The sequence below is a fragment of the Salvelinus fontinalis genome, chromosome 27, assembly GCF_029448725.1.
Source record: "Salvelinus fontinalis isolate EN_2023a chromosome 27, ASM2944872v1, whole genome shotgun sequence".
NCBI classification, from domain to species: Eukaryota; Metazoa; Chordata; class Actinopteri; order Salmoniformes; family Salmonidae; genus Salvelinus; species Salvelinus fontinalis.
Window position 1 is genome coordinate 32,495,098 of NC_074691.1, and position 16,709 is coordinate 32,511,806.

General features: G+C 44.6%; 1 protein-coding gene across 1 annotated transcript in view; it reads right to left on the reverse strand.

Moving 5' to 3' along the window:
* LOC129825472 (thyrotropin receptor-like) overlaps positions 1 to 16,709 on the reverse strand; it is a 49,486-nt gene continuing 32,777 nt past the window's right edge. Inside the window, exons 9-12 of the mRNA XM_055885593.1 lie at positions 12,558 to 12,746; positions 6,907 to 7,249; positions 3,178 to 3,759; positions 1 to 3,061 (exon numbers count right to left, since the gene is read on the reverse strand). Coding sequence (XP_055741568.1) covers positions 2,432 to 3,061; positions 3,178 to 3,759; positions 6,907 to 7,249; positions 12,558 to 12,746 — 1,744 coding nt within the window. The 3' untranslated portion in view covers positions 1 to 2,431. The remainder of the gene's footprint in view (positions 3,062 to 3,177; positions 3,760 to 6,906; positions 7,250 to 12,557; positions 12,747 to 16,709) is intronic.

The following is a 16,709-nucleotide window of genomic DNA, read 5'->3' on the forward strand; positions in this document are numbered from 1 at the left end:
CCAGCCAAGTTTATTCCCTAGCATTTCTCTGAAAATGTCGCAGTGCAGCTGAAATGCTGTACAGATGGCAAGCGGGCGGTCATTGGCAGAAGGTGTCCCTTAATCCCTTAAAGTCTCTCTCTATAGCTACAGCTTGCTTTACACGTGAGTGTTTGGTTTGGTGTAAAGCTTCTCAATTTTTCCAAATGTTTTTCCTATCTAAAATATTCAGTATTTCTTTTTTTATCTGCTACTAACTTCTCTGTTATTCTCAGAAAGTCACATTATGTCTTGAGCATGGTAAAATGATCACCACCACACAAGAAAAGGTTGACATACATGTAAGTATACATTTGTTATTCACACCCTTTGTCTTTTTCTACATTTTGTTGTGTTACAGCTGGAATAAGAAAATTGATTAAATTGAGATATTTTGTCACTGGCCTACACACAACGCCCCATAATGTAAAAGTGGAGAAAAAAAATTCTGCATTTTTACAAATTAATTAAAAATTAAAAGCTGAAAAAAAAAAGCTGAAGCTGAAATGTCTTGATTCAATAAGTATTCAATCCTTTTGTTATGGTAAGTCTAAATAAGTTCAGGTGTAAAATGTTGCTTAATAAGTCACATAAGAAGTTGCATGGACTGTGTGCAATAATAATTTTTCACATGATTTCTGAATGACTACCTCATCTCTGTACCCCACACATACAATTATCAGTACGGTCCCCCAGTCGAGCAGTGCATTTCAAACACAGATTCAATTACAAAGACCAGGGACGTTTTCCATTGCCTCGCAAAGAAGGGCTACTATAGGTAAATGTGTAAAAATAAATAAAAGCAGACATTGAATATCCCTTTGAGCATGGTGAAGTTATTAATTACACTTTGGATGGTGTATCAATACACCCAGTCACTACATAGATACAGACCTCCTTCCTAACTCAGTTGCCGGAGAGGAAGGAAACCGCTCAGGGATTTCACCATGAGGCCAATGGTGACTTGAAAAGTTACAGCGTTTAATGGCTGTGATAGGAGAAAACTGAAGATGGATCAACAACATTGGGGGGGGGGGGGGTGGTTTGTTATCAACATTTTGAAGGCACACTACAAATATATCCCAATTTGATGTCTTTGTACATTAATTACACTTGTAATTTATATACAGTGTGTATAAAACATAAAGGACACCTGCTCTTTCCATGATAGACTGACCAGGTGAATCCAGGTGAAAGCTATGATCCCTTATTGATGTCACTTGTTAAGTCCACTTCAAATCAGTGTAGATGATTTTTAAGCCTTGAGACAATTGAGACCTGGATTGTGTATGTGTGACATTCAGAGGGTGAATGGGCAAGACAAAAGATTTATGTACCTTTGAACAGGGTACGATAGTAGTTGCCAGGCGCACCGGTTTGAGTGTGTCAAGAACTGCAACGCTGCTGGGCTTTTTACACTCAGTTTCCCATGAATCAAGAATGGTCCACCACCCAAAGAACATCCAGCCAACTTGACACAACTGTGTGAAGCATTGGAGTCAACATGGGCCAGCATCCCTGTAGAACGCTTTCGTCATCTTGTAGAGTCCATGCCCCGATGAATTCAGGCTGTTCTGAAGGCAAAAGGGGGTGTGGGATGAAACTCAATATTCGGTTCCTAACGTACACAGCTATTGTGGAGCATTTAGAAATGCAGTATTCTCGTCTGAAGTCGAGTGTCGTTTTTAAATCGCACTGGGGCTGATCTGTAATACAGTACCAGGACAATATCCAGGAGTCTCACAGGAATCTCTGCTACTTTTTTTGTGAAGTTTGAGAATTCAAATATCACATTTCAAACCTATGTCAAAGTTCTCCTGTTTCTTGATCTCTGTAAGTAGTGAAGATATTTTAGAGTATCAGTTACTGTGAAAAAATATATATCATTTTTGGTCTGGTATGTATGAATCATCAATTTAATAAATGTGATATATCAATGATAACCATAATCCACCAGAGATTATTATTTGTTGGACCCAATTTTGGTTAATCTCAAGTTTAATCAAACGTGTAAATAAACTTTGCTTTCGGATGAAACTGATATTTAGCAACAGTTTCAACACCAACTTAATCTTTAGAATTAACGACAACAGAAGTGCCAAAATAGGATATCATATCCTAAAGAAGTTTCGGTGCAATTTGACAAGAATATCTCACCGACACATAATATTCTGCAACAGATGGTATATTAATTGCAAAAACAATAGCACAGCCGAAATGATGAAAACATTCAAACACGTGTAAAAGTGCAGAGAAAATACTAGATTGCTGTAAAGTATCCCAACAGTTCACTTCTAACCTCCGGCTGCAACACTTCCAGTTTTCATTTCACTGTAGCTCCTCTGCCCTAACCAACCAAACCGCCACTGGGACCACCATGGTCCTCTCTGATCTCCCCCGGCTGAGTTCTGGCTCACGTCACCAGGCTATGGCTTTCCTCAGGACTGGGCTGTTGTGAGGCCGGCTGAATGTAGGTGTGACCAGACCCAGAATACTCCTGCAGGTGAATGGGTACCTCCTCTGGTCCTCCTGTTCTCTTCCTGTCATTGTCTCTCTTTTTACCCCCCTGGACCTGGTGGCACACCCTACTGCTACCTTTCGAACTGACTGCTTGCCCTCTGAAGAGCTGCGCCCGATGCTGGCACAGCCCCACCTTACTGAGCAGGATGAAGACATCCCCCCTGAAAGCCTTGGTGAAGATGGCGTACAGGAAGGGGTTGGCACAGGAGTTGAGAGGGTAGAAGAGCACCAGAAGGATCTTAGAGTTGGACACGGTGATGAGCGGCCGGTCCACAACGGCCGACATGGCGTAAAACGAGATGGGCGCCATACACATGAAGTCAGTGAAGATGAGGATGGCCATGCGTTTAGCAATGTTGGTGTCTTTAGACCCTGAGCAGTAGTAAGGCTTGTGCACGGTGCAGTAGATCTTCATGTAACAGGTACAGATCACCAGGAATGCCAGGATGTTTAGGATCAAGACTGAGACAATGTAGACCTGGGCCATGGTGGACTGGGTATCCATGGGCAGGCAGATACTGACCTGATAGATAAAGATCAAATAAATCACCAAATCAATCAATAAATACATAAAGAAAGAAAAGAAAGATTTTGGGGGGATGGATCCTTGAATCAACCAATCAATTAATCAATACTGACCTTCTGGTAGCTGCTAACCCCCACTAGGGGGAGCATCGCTAGGAGGAGGCAGAACAACCATCCAGACAGCATCACAGCAGTGGCGTGGGGCAGACGCAACTTCCTGTCCAGCCTCATGGCGAATGTTATTGCGTACCACCTCTCTAGCGTAATCACCGTCAGCGTATACACCGACAGCTCGCTGGCAAACACCGTGAAGAACCCCGCCAACCCGCAGCCAGGCCCCGTCTGCCAGTCGATGGCGTGGTTGTAGTACTCCGCCTGGGTGTGAAGGTCCACTGAGGCGATGAGGAGGAGATATATCCCCATGCAGAGGTCAGCGAAGGCCAGGTGACACATGAGGAAGCGTGAGACGGAGAGCTTGTAGTGGGAGGTGAGGAGGACCAGTAGCACCACCATGTTACCTACTACAGCCAGCAGAGACACAAACCACACAGACACACGCAGGAAGCTGAAGCCCATGATGTCCTCGCATGGGTTGAACGCGTCCGGTGCAGGGGCGCAGGTCACCTCCTCGCCCTCCTCGCAGACCACGTAGTCGTAGCGATTGTCAAACTCCTGGCTGGTGTCCTCCTGCGGGTTCTGTAAGATGAGATAAGACAAGACATATTGTATTGTCTTATCTCAAGTGCACAACGGCAAGACATGGTATCAAAGAAACTTAAAAATAGATATATTTTATTTTTCATTCCTTTCAACTCCACATACAAACAACTTACAGACGCACAATATGGCTACATCTCATCTGCCCAGACCCGCATGCTCACACTCCCGTCCCCAGTGTCTACATGCTCACACTCCCGTCCCCAGTGTCTACATGCTCACACTCCCGTCCCCAGTGTCTACATGCTCACACTCCCGTCCCCAGTGTCTACATGCTCACACTCCCGTCCCCTGTGTCTACCTGCTCACACTCCCGTCCCCAGTGTCTACATGCTCACACTCCCGTCCCCAGTGTCTACCTGCTCACACTCCCGTCCCCAGTGTCTACATGCTCACACTCCCTTCCCCAGTGTCTACCTGGTCACACTCCCTTCCCCAGTGTCTACCTGGTCACACTCCCTTCCCCAGTGTCTACCTGGTCACACTCCCTTCCCCAGTGTCTACCTGGTCACACTCCCGTCCCCAGTGTCTACCTGGTCACACTCCCGTCCCCAGTGTCTACCTGGTCACACTCCCGTCCCCAGTGTCTACCTGGTCACACTCCCGTCCCCAGTGTCTACCTGCTCACACTCCCGTCCCCAGTGTCTACCTGCTCACACTCCCGTCCCCAGTGTCTACCTGCTCACACTCCCGTCCCCAGTGTCTACCTGCTCACACTCCCTTCCCCAGTGTCTACCTGGTCACACTCCCTTCCCCAGTGTCTACCTGGTCACACTCCCGTCCCCAGTGTCTACCTGCTCACACTCCCGTCCCCAGTGTCTACCTGCTCACACTCCCGTCCCCAGTGTCTACCTGCTCACACTCCCGTCCCCAGTGTCTACATGCTCACACTCCCGTCCCCAGTGTCTACCTGCTCACACTCCCGTCCCCAGTGTCTACATGCTCACACTCCCGTCCCCAGTGTCTACATGCTCACACTCCCGTCCCCAGTGTCTACCTGGTCACACTCCCGTCCCCAGTGTCTACCTGGTCACACTTCCGTCCCGAGTGTCTACCTGGTCACACTTCCGTCCCGAGTGTCTACCTGGTCACACTCCCGTCCCCAGTGTCTACCTGGTCACACTCCCGTCCCCAGTGTCTACCTGGTCACACTCCCGTCCCCAGTGTCTACCTGCTCACACTCCCGTCCCCAGTGTCTACCTGGTCACACTCCCGTCCCCAGTGTCTACCTGGTCACACTCCCGTCCCCAGTGTCTACCTGCTCACACTCCCGTCCCCAGTGTCTACCTGCTCACACTCCCGTCCCCAGTGTCTACCTGCTCACACTCCCGTCCCCAGTGTCTACCTGCTCACACTCCCGTCCCCAGTGTCTACCTGCTCACACTCCCGTCCCCAGTGTCTACCTGCTCACACTCCCGTCCCCAGTGTCTACCTGCTCACACTCCCGTCCCCAGTGTCTACATGCTCACACTCCCGTCCCCAGTGTCTACCTGCTCACACTCCCGTCCCCAGTGTCTACCTGCTCACACTCCCGTCCCCAGTGTCTACATGCTCACACTCCCGTCCCCAGTGTCTACCTGCTCACACTCCCGTCCCCAGTGTCTACCTGCTCACACTCCCGTCCCCAGTGTCTACCTGCTCACACTCCCGTCCCGTGTCTACCTGCTCACACTCCCGTCCCCAGTGTCTACATGCTCACACTCCCGTCCCCAGTGTCTACCTGCTCACACTCCCGTCCCCAGTGTCTACCTGCTCACACTCCCGTCCCCAGTGTCTACATGCTCACACTCCCGTCCCCAGTGTCTACCTGCTCACACTCCCGTCCCCAGTGTCTACCTGCTCACACTCCCGTCCCCAGTGTCTACATGCTCACACTCCCGTCCCCAGTGTCTACCTGCTCACACTCCCGTCCCCAGTGTCTACATGCTCACACTCCCGTCCCCAGTGTCTACCTGCTCACACTCCCGTCCCCAGTGTCTACATGCTCACACTCCCGTCCCCAGTGTCTACCTGGTCACACTTCCGTCCCGAGTGTCTACCTGGTCACACTCCCGTCCCGAGTGTCTACCTGGTCACACTCCCGTCCCCAGTGTCTACCTGGTCACACTCCCGTCCCTATTGCCTGGTCACACTCCCGTCCCTAGTGCCTGGTCACACTCCCGTCCCTAGTGTCTGGTCACACTCCCATCCCTAGTGTCTGGTCACACTCCCATCCCTAGTGTCTGGTCACACTCCCATCCCTATTGCCTGGTCACACTCCCATCCCTATTGCCTGGTCACACTCCCATCCCTATTGCCTGGTCACATTCCCATCCCTAGTGTCTGGTCACACTCCCATCCCTATTGCCTGGTCACACTCCCTTCCCTAGTGTCTGGTCACATTCCCATCCCTAGTGTCCGGTCACACTCCCATCCCTATTGCCTGGTCACACTCCCATCCCTAGTTCCTGGTCACACTCCCATCCCTAGTGCCTGCATTATTGTTTGCCATTTGGCCTTAAATTGTGTTAATGATGGCTGATTGATTGCTTTCCAAGTTTTTAAGTATACGTATCTCACTACACCCCCATATGCCATGTCTTGACATTTGCAGACAGACAGAATAAAAGTTTATACTGTAATACTTCTGACAGACAACTTCCAGCCCCTATAGCGTTCCCAGAAAGCATGGATCACACCTGTTGTACACTTACGACATTTTTTTATTTTGTCTCTTGTATAATATATTCTAAACATTAGTTTATACTAGATTAAGCGTACATTTTCCTTAACTGTAATTTGGTTACATATGCTCCAACTGTCTGTCCATCTTGTGCCAACATCAGTTTTTTTAGTCCTGGTTGAAATAGTTCATATTTGTTTCTAAGAGATTGTCAGTTGGATATGCTCTCTGCAAGGTTTTGTATATCTTACCTATCATATGAACATCCTTTTCTGACTCAAATATGATTCCCTCAAGGTCGCTCTGATGTCCAAAAGATTTCACATCGAAATGTAGTGATGTGTAACTGTTAAGTATTAAATATACTAATGATATCAATACTAGCAACCCTCCGGTTTCCGGCCCAATCCCCAACAGATTTTCCCCAGTCAGTGCTGGGATTCAAACAGGTCATCCTCTCTTACCTTCAGCGTCTCCCCGAAGCCCACGTCATCGTCCGGCTGCCCGCCGAAGTAGGCGTGGTAGTTGAGGCTGCTGTGGAAGTCTCTCCAGGGGTCTCCCTGGGTATCTTTGAACACACCATCTCTGAAGCCCCCCTCACTGGACTTCTGGTCAGCTGTGTCTGCAGTGGGGTCTCCCTGGGTATCTTTGAACACACCATCTCTGAAGCCCCCCTCACTGGACTGCTGGTCAGCTGTGTCTGCAGTGGGGTCTCCCTGGAGTGATGGGACTGTGAGACGACCTACGGACCTCTTCTGCTGCTGGTCGTAGAATGCTGTCAGGTTACAGATGATGTACTCCAGGTATCTGCAATATCCAGGCCGGGTTACTGAAAAAGCCTTTTGTGACACGCGTGACTTTGACGAAGGGCTATCTGAATACAGTTTGATTGAGATCAAATTTGATTGATAGATGAATGTGTTTTTATGTGCAATAATTATTGTAAGTGAAAGAATCAGTTGAGTATGTGACAGACATTGTAAGTTGCAACATTAAATGGTGAATGTCGGTAAGTTCAAGTTGAGTGAAAACAAATAAATGCAAAATACCTCTTCATACACTCGTGGGTCCGGCAATCATATTAATTATATACCCAGTTAAATAAGAAAACCGTATGAATATTTTAAGAGGGTCATTAGTCTTGCTCAGACGTTGGTCTTCCTACAATAAGAGTGTTGACTGACAGTAATTACAGATGTATAATAAAAAAGTATAGGTAAACGCGTCGAGTTGAATTCACGCCAACATCCACACTGAAGAAGTACAGCTGTGCCATCAAACAGCCATTAATCATACTGTAACTATATTCAATGCACAATACAGTACCAGGGTTGGTAAGCCTACAATACACACTACAGTACAGTACCAGGGTTGGTAATGCTACAATACACAATACAGTACAGTACCAGGGTTGGTAAGGCTATAATACACACTACACTACAGTACCAGGGTTGGTAAGGCTACAATGCACACTACAGTACAGTACCAGGGTTGGTAATGCTACAATACACACTACAGTACAGTACCAGGGTTGGTAAGGCTACAATACACACTACAGTACAGTACCAGGGTTGGTAATGCTACAATACACACTACCGTACAGTACCAGGGTTGGTAAGGCTACACTACAGTACAGTACAGTACCAGGGTTGGTAAGGCTACAATACACACTACAGTACAGTACCAGGGTTGGTAATGCTACAATACACACTACAGTACAGTACCAGGGTTGGTAAGGCTACAATACACACTACAGTACAGTACCAGGGTTGGTAAGGCTACAATACACACTACAGTACAGTACCAGGGTTGGTAATGCTACAATACACACTACAGTACAGTACCAGGGTTGGTAAGGCTACAATACACACTACAGTACAGTACCAGGGTTGGTAAGGCTACACTACAGTACAGTACAGTACCAGGGTTGGTAAGGCTACAATACACACTACAGTACAGTACCAGGGTTGGTAAGGCTACACTACAGTACAGTACAGTACCAGGGTTGGTAAGGCTACAATACACACTACAGTACAGTACCAGGGTTGGTAATGCTACAATACACACTACAGTACAGTACCAGGGTTGGTAAGGCTACACTACAGTACAGTACAGTACCAGGGTTGGTAAGGCTACAATACACACTACAGTACAGTACCAGGGTTGGTAATGCTACAATACACACTACAGTACAGTACCAGGGTTGGTAAGGCTACACTACAGTACAGTACAGTACCAGGGTTGGTAAGGCTACAATACACACTACAGTACAGTACCAGGGTTGGTAATGCTACAATACACACTACAGTACAGTACCAGGGTTGGTAAGGCTACACTACAGTACAGTACAGTACCAGGGTTGGTAAGGCTACAATACACACTACAGTACAGTACCAGGGTTGGTAAGGCTACACTACAGTACAGTACAGTACCAGGGTTGGTAAGGCTACAATACACACTACAGTACAGTACCAGGGTTGGTAATGCTACAATACACACTACAGTACAGTACCAGGGTTGGTAAGGCTACAATACACACTACAGTACAGTACCAGGGTTGGTAATGCTACAATACACACTACAGTACAGTACCAGGGTTGGTAAGGCTACAATACACACTACAGTACAGTACCAGGGTTGGTAAGGCTACAATACACACTACAGTACAGTACCAGGGTTGGTAATGCTACAATACACACTACAGTACAGTACCAGGGTTGGTAAGGCTATAATACACACTACAGTACAGTACCAGGGTTGGTAAGGCTACAATACACACCACAGTACAGTACCAGGGTTGGTAAGGCTACAATACACACTACAGTACAGTACCAGGGTTGGTAAGGCTACACTACAGTACAGTACAGTACCAGGGTTGGTAAGGCTACAATACACAATACAGTACAGTACCAGGGTTGGTAAGGCTACAATACACAATACAGTACAGTACCAGGGTTGGTAAGGCTACAATACACAATACAGTACAGTACCAGGGTTGGTAAGGCTACAATACACAATACAGTACAGTACCAGGGTTGGTAAGGCTACAATACACACTACAGTACAGTACCAGGGTTGGTAAGGCTACAATACACACTACAGTACAGTACCAGGGTTGGTAATGCTACAATACACACTACAGTACAGTACCAGGGTTGGTAATGCTACAATACACACTACAGTACAGTACCAGGGTTGGTAAGGCTACAATACACACTACAGTACAGTACCAGGGTTGGTAAGGCTACAATACACACTACAGTACAGTACCAGGGTTGGTAAGGCTACAATACACACTACAATACAGTACCAGGGTTGGTAAGGCTACAATACACACTACAGTACAGTACCAGGGTTGGTAAGGCTACAATACACACTACAGTACAGTACCAGGGTTGGTAAGGCTACAATACACACTACAGTACAGTACCAGGGTTGGTAAGGCTACACTACAGTACAGTACAGTACCAGGGTTGGTAAGGCTACAATACACACTACAGTACAGTACCAGGGTTGGTAAGGCTACACTACAGTACAGTACAGTACCAGGGTTGGTAAGGCTACAATACACACTACAGTACAGTACCAGGGTTGGTAATGCTACAATACACACTACAGTACAGTACCAGGGTTGGTAAGGCTACACTACAGTACAGTACAGTACCAGGGTTGGTAAGGCTACAATACACACTACAGTACAGTACCAGGGTTGGTAATGCTACAATACACACTACAGTACAGTACCAGGGTTGGTATGGCTACACTACAGTACAGTACAGTACCAGGGTTGGTAAGGCTACAATACACACTACAGTACAGTACCAGGGTTGGTAATGCTACAATACACACTACAGTACAGTACCAGGGTTGGTAAGGCTACACTACAGTACAGTACAGTACCAGGGTTGGTAAGGCTACAATACACACTACAGTACAGTACCAGGGTTGGTAATGCTACAATACACACTACAGTACAGTACCAGGGTTGGTAAGGCTACACTACAGTACAGTACAGTACCAGGGTTGGTAAGGCTACAATACACACTACAGTACAGTACCAGGGTTGGTAATGCTACAATACACACTACAGTACAGTACCAGGGTTGGTAAGGCTACAATACACACTACAGTACAGTACCAGGGTTGGTAATGCTACAATACACACTACAGTACAGTACCAGGGTTGGTAAGGCTACAATACACACTACAGTACAGTACCAGGGTTGGTAAGGCTACAATACACACTACAGTACAGTACCAGGGTTGGTAATGCTACAATACACACTACAGTACAGTACCAGGGTTGGTAAGGCTATAATACACACTACAGTACAGTACCAGGGTTGGTAAGGCTACAATACACACCACAGTACAGTACCAGGGTTGGTAAGGCTACAATACACACTACAGTACAGTACCAGGGTTGGTAAGGCTACACTACAGTACAGTACAGTACCAGGGTTGGTAAGGCTACAATACACAATACAGTACAGTACCAGGGTTGGTAAGGCTACAATACACAATACAGTACAGTACCAGGGTTGGTAAGGCTACAATACACAATACAGTACAGTACCAGGGTTGGTAAGGCTACAATACACAATACAATACAGTACCAGGGTTGGTAAGGCTACAATACACACTACAGTACAGTACCAGGGTTGGTAAGGCTACAATACACACTACAGTACAGTACCAGGGTTGGTAATGCTACAATACACACTACAGTACAGTACCAGGGTTGGTAATGCTACAATACACACTACAGTACAGTACCAGGGTTGGTAAGGCTACAATACACACTACAGTACAGTACCAGGGTTGGTAAGGCTACAATACACACTACAGTACAGTACCAGGGTTGGTAAGGCTACAATACACACTACAATACAGTACCAGGGTTGGTAAGGCTACAATACACACTACAGTACAGTACCAGGGTTGGTAAGGCTACAATACACACTACAGTACAGTACCAGGGTTGGTAATGCTACAATACACACTACAGTACAGTACCAGGGTTGGTAATTCTACAATACACACTACAGTACAGTACCAGGGTTGGTAAGGCTACAATACACACTACAGTACAGTACCAGGGTTGGTAAGGCTACTTCACTCTATAATTTGCTTTTCATTTACCAAACCATCATCATCATCAGGTTTACGGGTCTACAGTTTAAGGATCCAAGTGTTATTTATTTACAAACTCCTGGACAGAATAACAAATTACCATGTGTTAACCACACAAACAGCAACTCAACAAAAACATCACCAAACACAAGTTGCAAGCCTTTCTAGCCTGGTCCCAGATCTGTTCGTTCTGTATAGTCAATTTATATGGTTGTTGTCATGTATGGAATGACAATGACCATAGTTGTTGGCAAGAAAGCACAAACAGGTCTGGGACCAGGCTAAGGCTTTTCACATCTCCCATATAAACGAACTCACGTAGAATTAGGAATTAGAATGGACATTAACCTTTTTATGACGGTATAAAAGGTCAGCCATTTTGGTAAGGGAGTTGGTCACTCAGTGCTGTGATAAGATATTGTGTAAAACAATGAATTTGAAGATGATCTGCACAGTAAGTTTATTAGCTAGCTAGCTAGCCAGTTTTACTGCAATGATTCCGTGCATTTTCAAATGAACTGCCAATATGCCAACATTCCAAACAAACAATGCAGTCGAGCCACAGACGACAGGACTTAGACAAGCTGTAAATACAACAAGTACTGATCTTGTATCATATAATAACACTTCCCTAAGAAAACTCAAATGTAGACATTTATGGTCTGTTAACATAACATGTAAAAACTATATTGTTTATAAAGGTTAAATACAAATGTTCTGTATGAATAGCCTCTAAAATAGATTATATGGATTATAAATATATTTTAGACTAAAATATAAAACATTTATAATCCATATAATATATTTTAGAGGTTATTCAAATAGAACTGTATTTGTTATATGCGCCTAATACAACAGAGAAATAATTACTTTCTATTTACACACAACATTTGTATACTTTGTATGACTTTAATTCAAATAGCCTCTAAAATGTATGACATAGCCTCTCTAGTAATTGAATAGAATCTCTATTCTAACTCACCCTCGTTTCTTCTTGAGGTTCTTGAAGCCGCAGCAGTGAGAGGGGTAGGTGAGGTCAGCGGTGGTCAGGTGTTTGAAGGTTTTGATTGGCGGAAGCTTCTTGAGGTTCCAGGCGCTGCGGGCCATCAGCACCCTGAGAGACTCCAGCCCTGCCGTGGGGAGGGACGACACGGCCGTCAGGGACACATCACTGTTAGGGAAGACAGACATGACAGCTGGAGGTTACTGAGGGCTCATAAAGGGGGTCCTGACTAGAGGTCGACCGATTATGATTTTTCAACGCCGATACCGATACCGACTATTGGAGGACCAAAAATGTCACCTTTATTTAACCAGGTAGAAAAAAATGCCGATACCGATTAATCGGACGATTTTTATAAATATTTGTAATAATGACAATTACAACAATACTGAATGAATGTAACGGTTGTCCTCCTCCTCTTCAACCGAAAAGGAGGAGTAGTGATGGAACCAAGGCGCAGCGGGTTGTGAACACATAACTTATTTAAAGAAAAGACAAAAAAAAACACAAACTTCACTATAACTAACAAAACAACAAACGGAGTAGACAGACCTGGACGACGAACTTACATTCAACACGAAGAACGCACGAACAGGGAAAAATAGACTACACAAAATGACGATGTACAAAACAAACCGAACAGTCCAGTATGGTGCGACAAACACTGACACAGGAGACAACCACCCACAACGAACACTGTGAAACAACCTACCTAAATATGACTCTCAATTAGAGGAACGCCAAACACCTGCCTCTAATTAAGAGCCATACCAGGCAACCCTAAACCAACATAGAAACAGAAAACATAGAATGCCCACCCAAACTCACGTCCTGACCAACTAACACATACAACAAACTAACAGAAATAGGTCAGGAACGTGACAATGAACACTTTTATTTTAACTTAATATAATACATAATAAAATCAATTTAGTCTCAAATAAATAATGAAACATGTTAATTTGGATTAAATATTGCAGAAACACAGTGTTAGAGAAGAAAGTAGAAGTGCATGCATGCCATGTAAAAAAGCTAACGTTTAATAAGTTCCTTGCTCAGAACATGAGAACATATGAAAGCTGGTGGTTCCTTTTAACATGAGTCTTCAATATTCCCAGGTATGAAGTTTTAGGTTGTAGTCATTATTGTAATGGCAGCCTTCCCTCTCTTCACTAGAAGAGAGAGTGTAGCAGGGATCGGACCAACACGCAGCGTAGCCAGTGCTCAACATGTTTAATTAAACTAAACAGTGAACACTTACGATGATACAAAATCACAAAAAGTGGCAAACCGATACAGTCCTAGCTGGTGCATACAAAACACAAAGACAGGAAACAACCACACAACCACACAACCACCCCAACACAAAACAAGTCACCTATATTTGATTCTCAATCAGGGACAACGATTGACAGCTGCCTCTGATTGAGAACCATATTAGGCTGGACACAGAAACAGACAAACTAGACACACAACATAGAATTCCCACCCAGCTCACGTCCTGACCAACACTAAACAAGCAAAACACATAAGAACTATGGTCAGGACGTGACAATTATAGGAATTATAGGACTATTTCTCTCTATACCATTTTGTATTTCATATATCTTTGACTATTGGATGTTCTCATAGGCACTATAGTATTGCCAGCTTAATCTCGGGAGTAGGCTTGAAGTCATAAACAGCGCAATGCTTGAAGCACAGCGAAGAGCTGCTTGCAAATGCATGAAAGTGCTGTTTGAATGAATGCTTACGAGCGTGCTGCTGCCTACCACTGCTCAGTCAGACTGCTCTTTCAAATCATAGACTTAATTATAATAAACACACAGAAATACGAGCCTTTGGTCATTAATATGGTCAAATCCAGAAACTATAATTTTGAAAACATAACGTTTATTCTTTCAGTAAAATACGGAACCGTTAACTATTTTATTTTTTATCTATCTAATTTTATCTAACATCCTTAAGTCTAAATATTGCTGTTACATTGTACAACTGTCACGTTCCTGACCTTATTTCCTTTATTTTGTCTTTGCTTAGTATGGTCAGGACGTGAGCTGGGTGGGCAGTCTATGTTATGTGTTTCTATGTTTAGGTTCATTGGTAATTAGCCTTATATGGTTCTCAATCAGGGACAGGTGTTTGACGTTTCCTCCGATTGAGAACCATATAAAGGTAGGCTGTTCACACCGTTTGTTTGTGGGTGATTGTCTTCCGTGTCAGTGTTGTTACCACACGGGACTGTTTCGTTTGTTTTAGTCGGTTCCTGTTCGTGCTTTCTTTGTGTTCTATAAGTTCTCATGTTCAGGTCTGTCTACGTTGTTTTGTAGTTATTCAAGTGTGCTTCGTGTTCGTCTTGTTTAATAAATCAACATGTATTCATCACCAGCTGCGTTTTGGTCCAATCCATGCTCCTCCTCAGACGAGGAGGAGAACAACCGTTACAACAACCTTCAATGTTATGTCATAATTATGTACAATTCTGGCAAATGAATTACGGTCTTTGTTAGGAAGAAATGGTTTTCACACAGTTTGCAATGGGCCAGGCGGCCCAAACTGCTGCATATACCCTGACTCTGCTTGCACAGAACGCAAGAGAAGTGACACAATTTCCCTAGTTAAAAGAAATTCATGTTAGCAGGCAATATTAACTAAATATGCAGGTTTAAAAAGATATACTTGTGTATTGATTTTAAGAAAGGCATTGATGTTCATGGGTAGGTACACATTGGTGCAACGACAGTGCTTTTTTCGCGAATGCGCTTGTTAAATCATCACCCGTTTGGCGAAGTAGGCTGTGATTCGATGATACATTAACAGGCACCGATGATACATTAACAGGCACCGCATCAAATATATGCAACGCAGGACACGCTAGATAAACAAGTAATATCATCAACCATGTGTAGTTAACTAGTGATTATGTTAAGATTGATTGTTTTTTATAAGATAAGTTTAATACTAGCTCGCAACTTACCTTGGCTCCTTGCTGCACTCGCGTAACAGGTAGTCAGCCTGCCACGCAGTCTCCTTGTGGAGTGCAATGTAATCAGCCATATGTCCAAAAACGACGATTACCAATTGTTATGAAAACTTGAAAATCGGCCCTAATTAAATTGGCCATTCCGATTAATCGGTCAACCTCTACTCCTGACATGCAGGGTTCATAGAGAGTTAATAAGAGGTCATAACAGTTCACAATAGTTCATACACAGAGGACAAGTAGAGTTCATACAGAGTTCATTAACAATAAAAAACACACCACTGCCAGGAAATGGAGACGACAGCTGGATGTCACACCGGGCCATAGAGTTTATATTGCTGGGCTCACACATATTTGGTTCCCTCTAACATGGGAGAGTGTGTGTGTGTCACGTGTGTGTGTCACATGTGTGTGTCAGTGTGGGTGCGTGTGTGCCAGTGTGTGTGTGTGTGTGTGTGTCGGTGTATGTGTCGGTGTGTGTGTGTGCGTGAGTCAGTTTGTGTCTGTCAGTTTGTGTGTGTCAATGTGTGTGTGTGTGTGTGCGTGCGTGAATGGTATTCGGAATCATAGGCCAAGATGGTTCATAAACATCACTAAAGCAGATTACGCCTAGTGACAGACACACAGACACACACACACACACACACACAGATTACGCCTAGTGCTAGTTTCTGTTTGCCCTGTTGATGACAGCAACACCTCCTCACCGGCTAGTTGTTTTCATATGCATGGCTACATGTTTTGCCTATCCTCCAAATCTGGGATAAATATTTTTGACAAATGCTTATTTATTCGCCAGTTGTTAAACTAGTGACATTTCTGAAATGGAATGCAAAATACCAAACCTACATCTGGTTCCCGCAATAGAGTGTCCACCACTCTTCCATCGTCTTTAACTAATTAAACATGCTGTTTTTCATTGTCCACCGTCGTCATGACAAAGACAGAATCTCACTGGGATATTCACAACTACGTTACATCCACTTCTCCTAAAGCATCCTGTGTGATTACCACTACATACAGTGCATTCAGAAAGTATTCAGACCTCTTGACTTTTTCCATATTTTGTTACGTTACAGCCTTATTCTAAAATGGATTAAACTGTTTTTTCCCCCTCATCAATCTACACACAATACCCCATAATGACA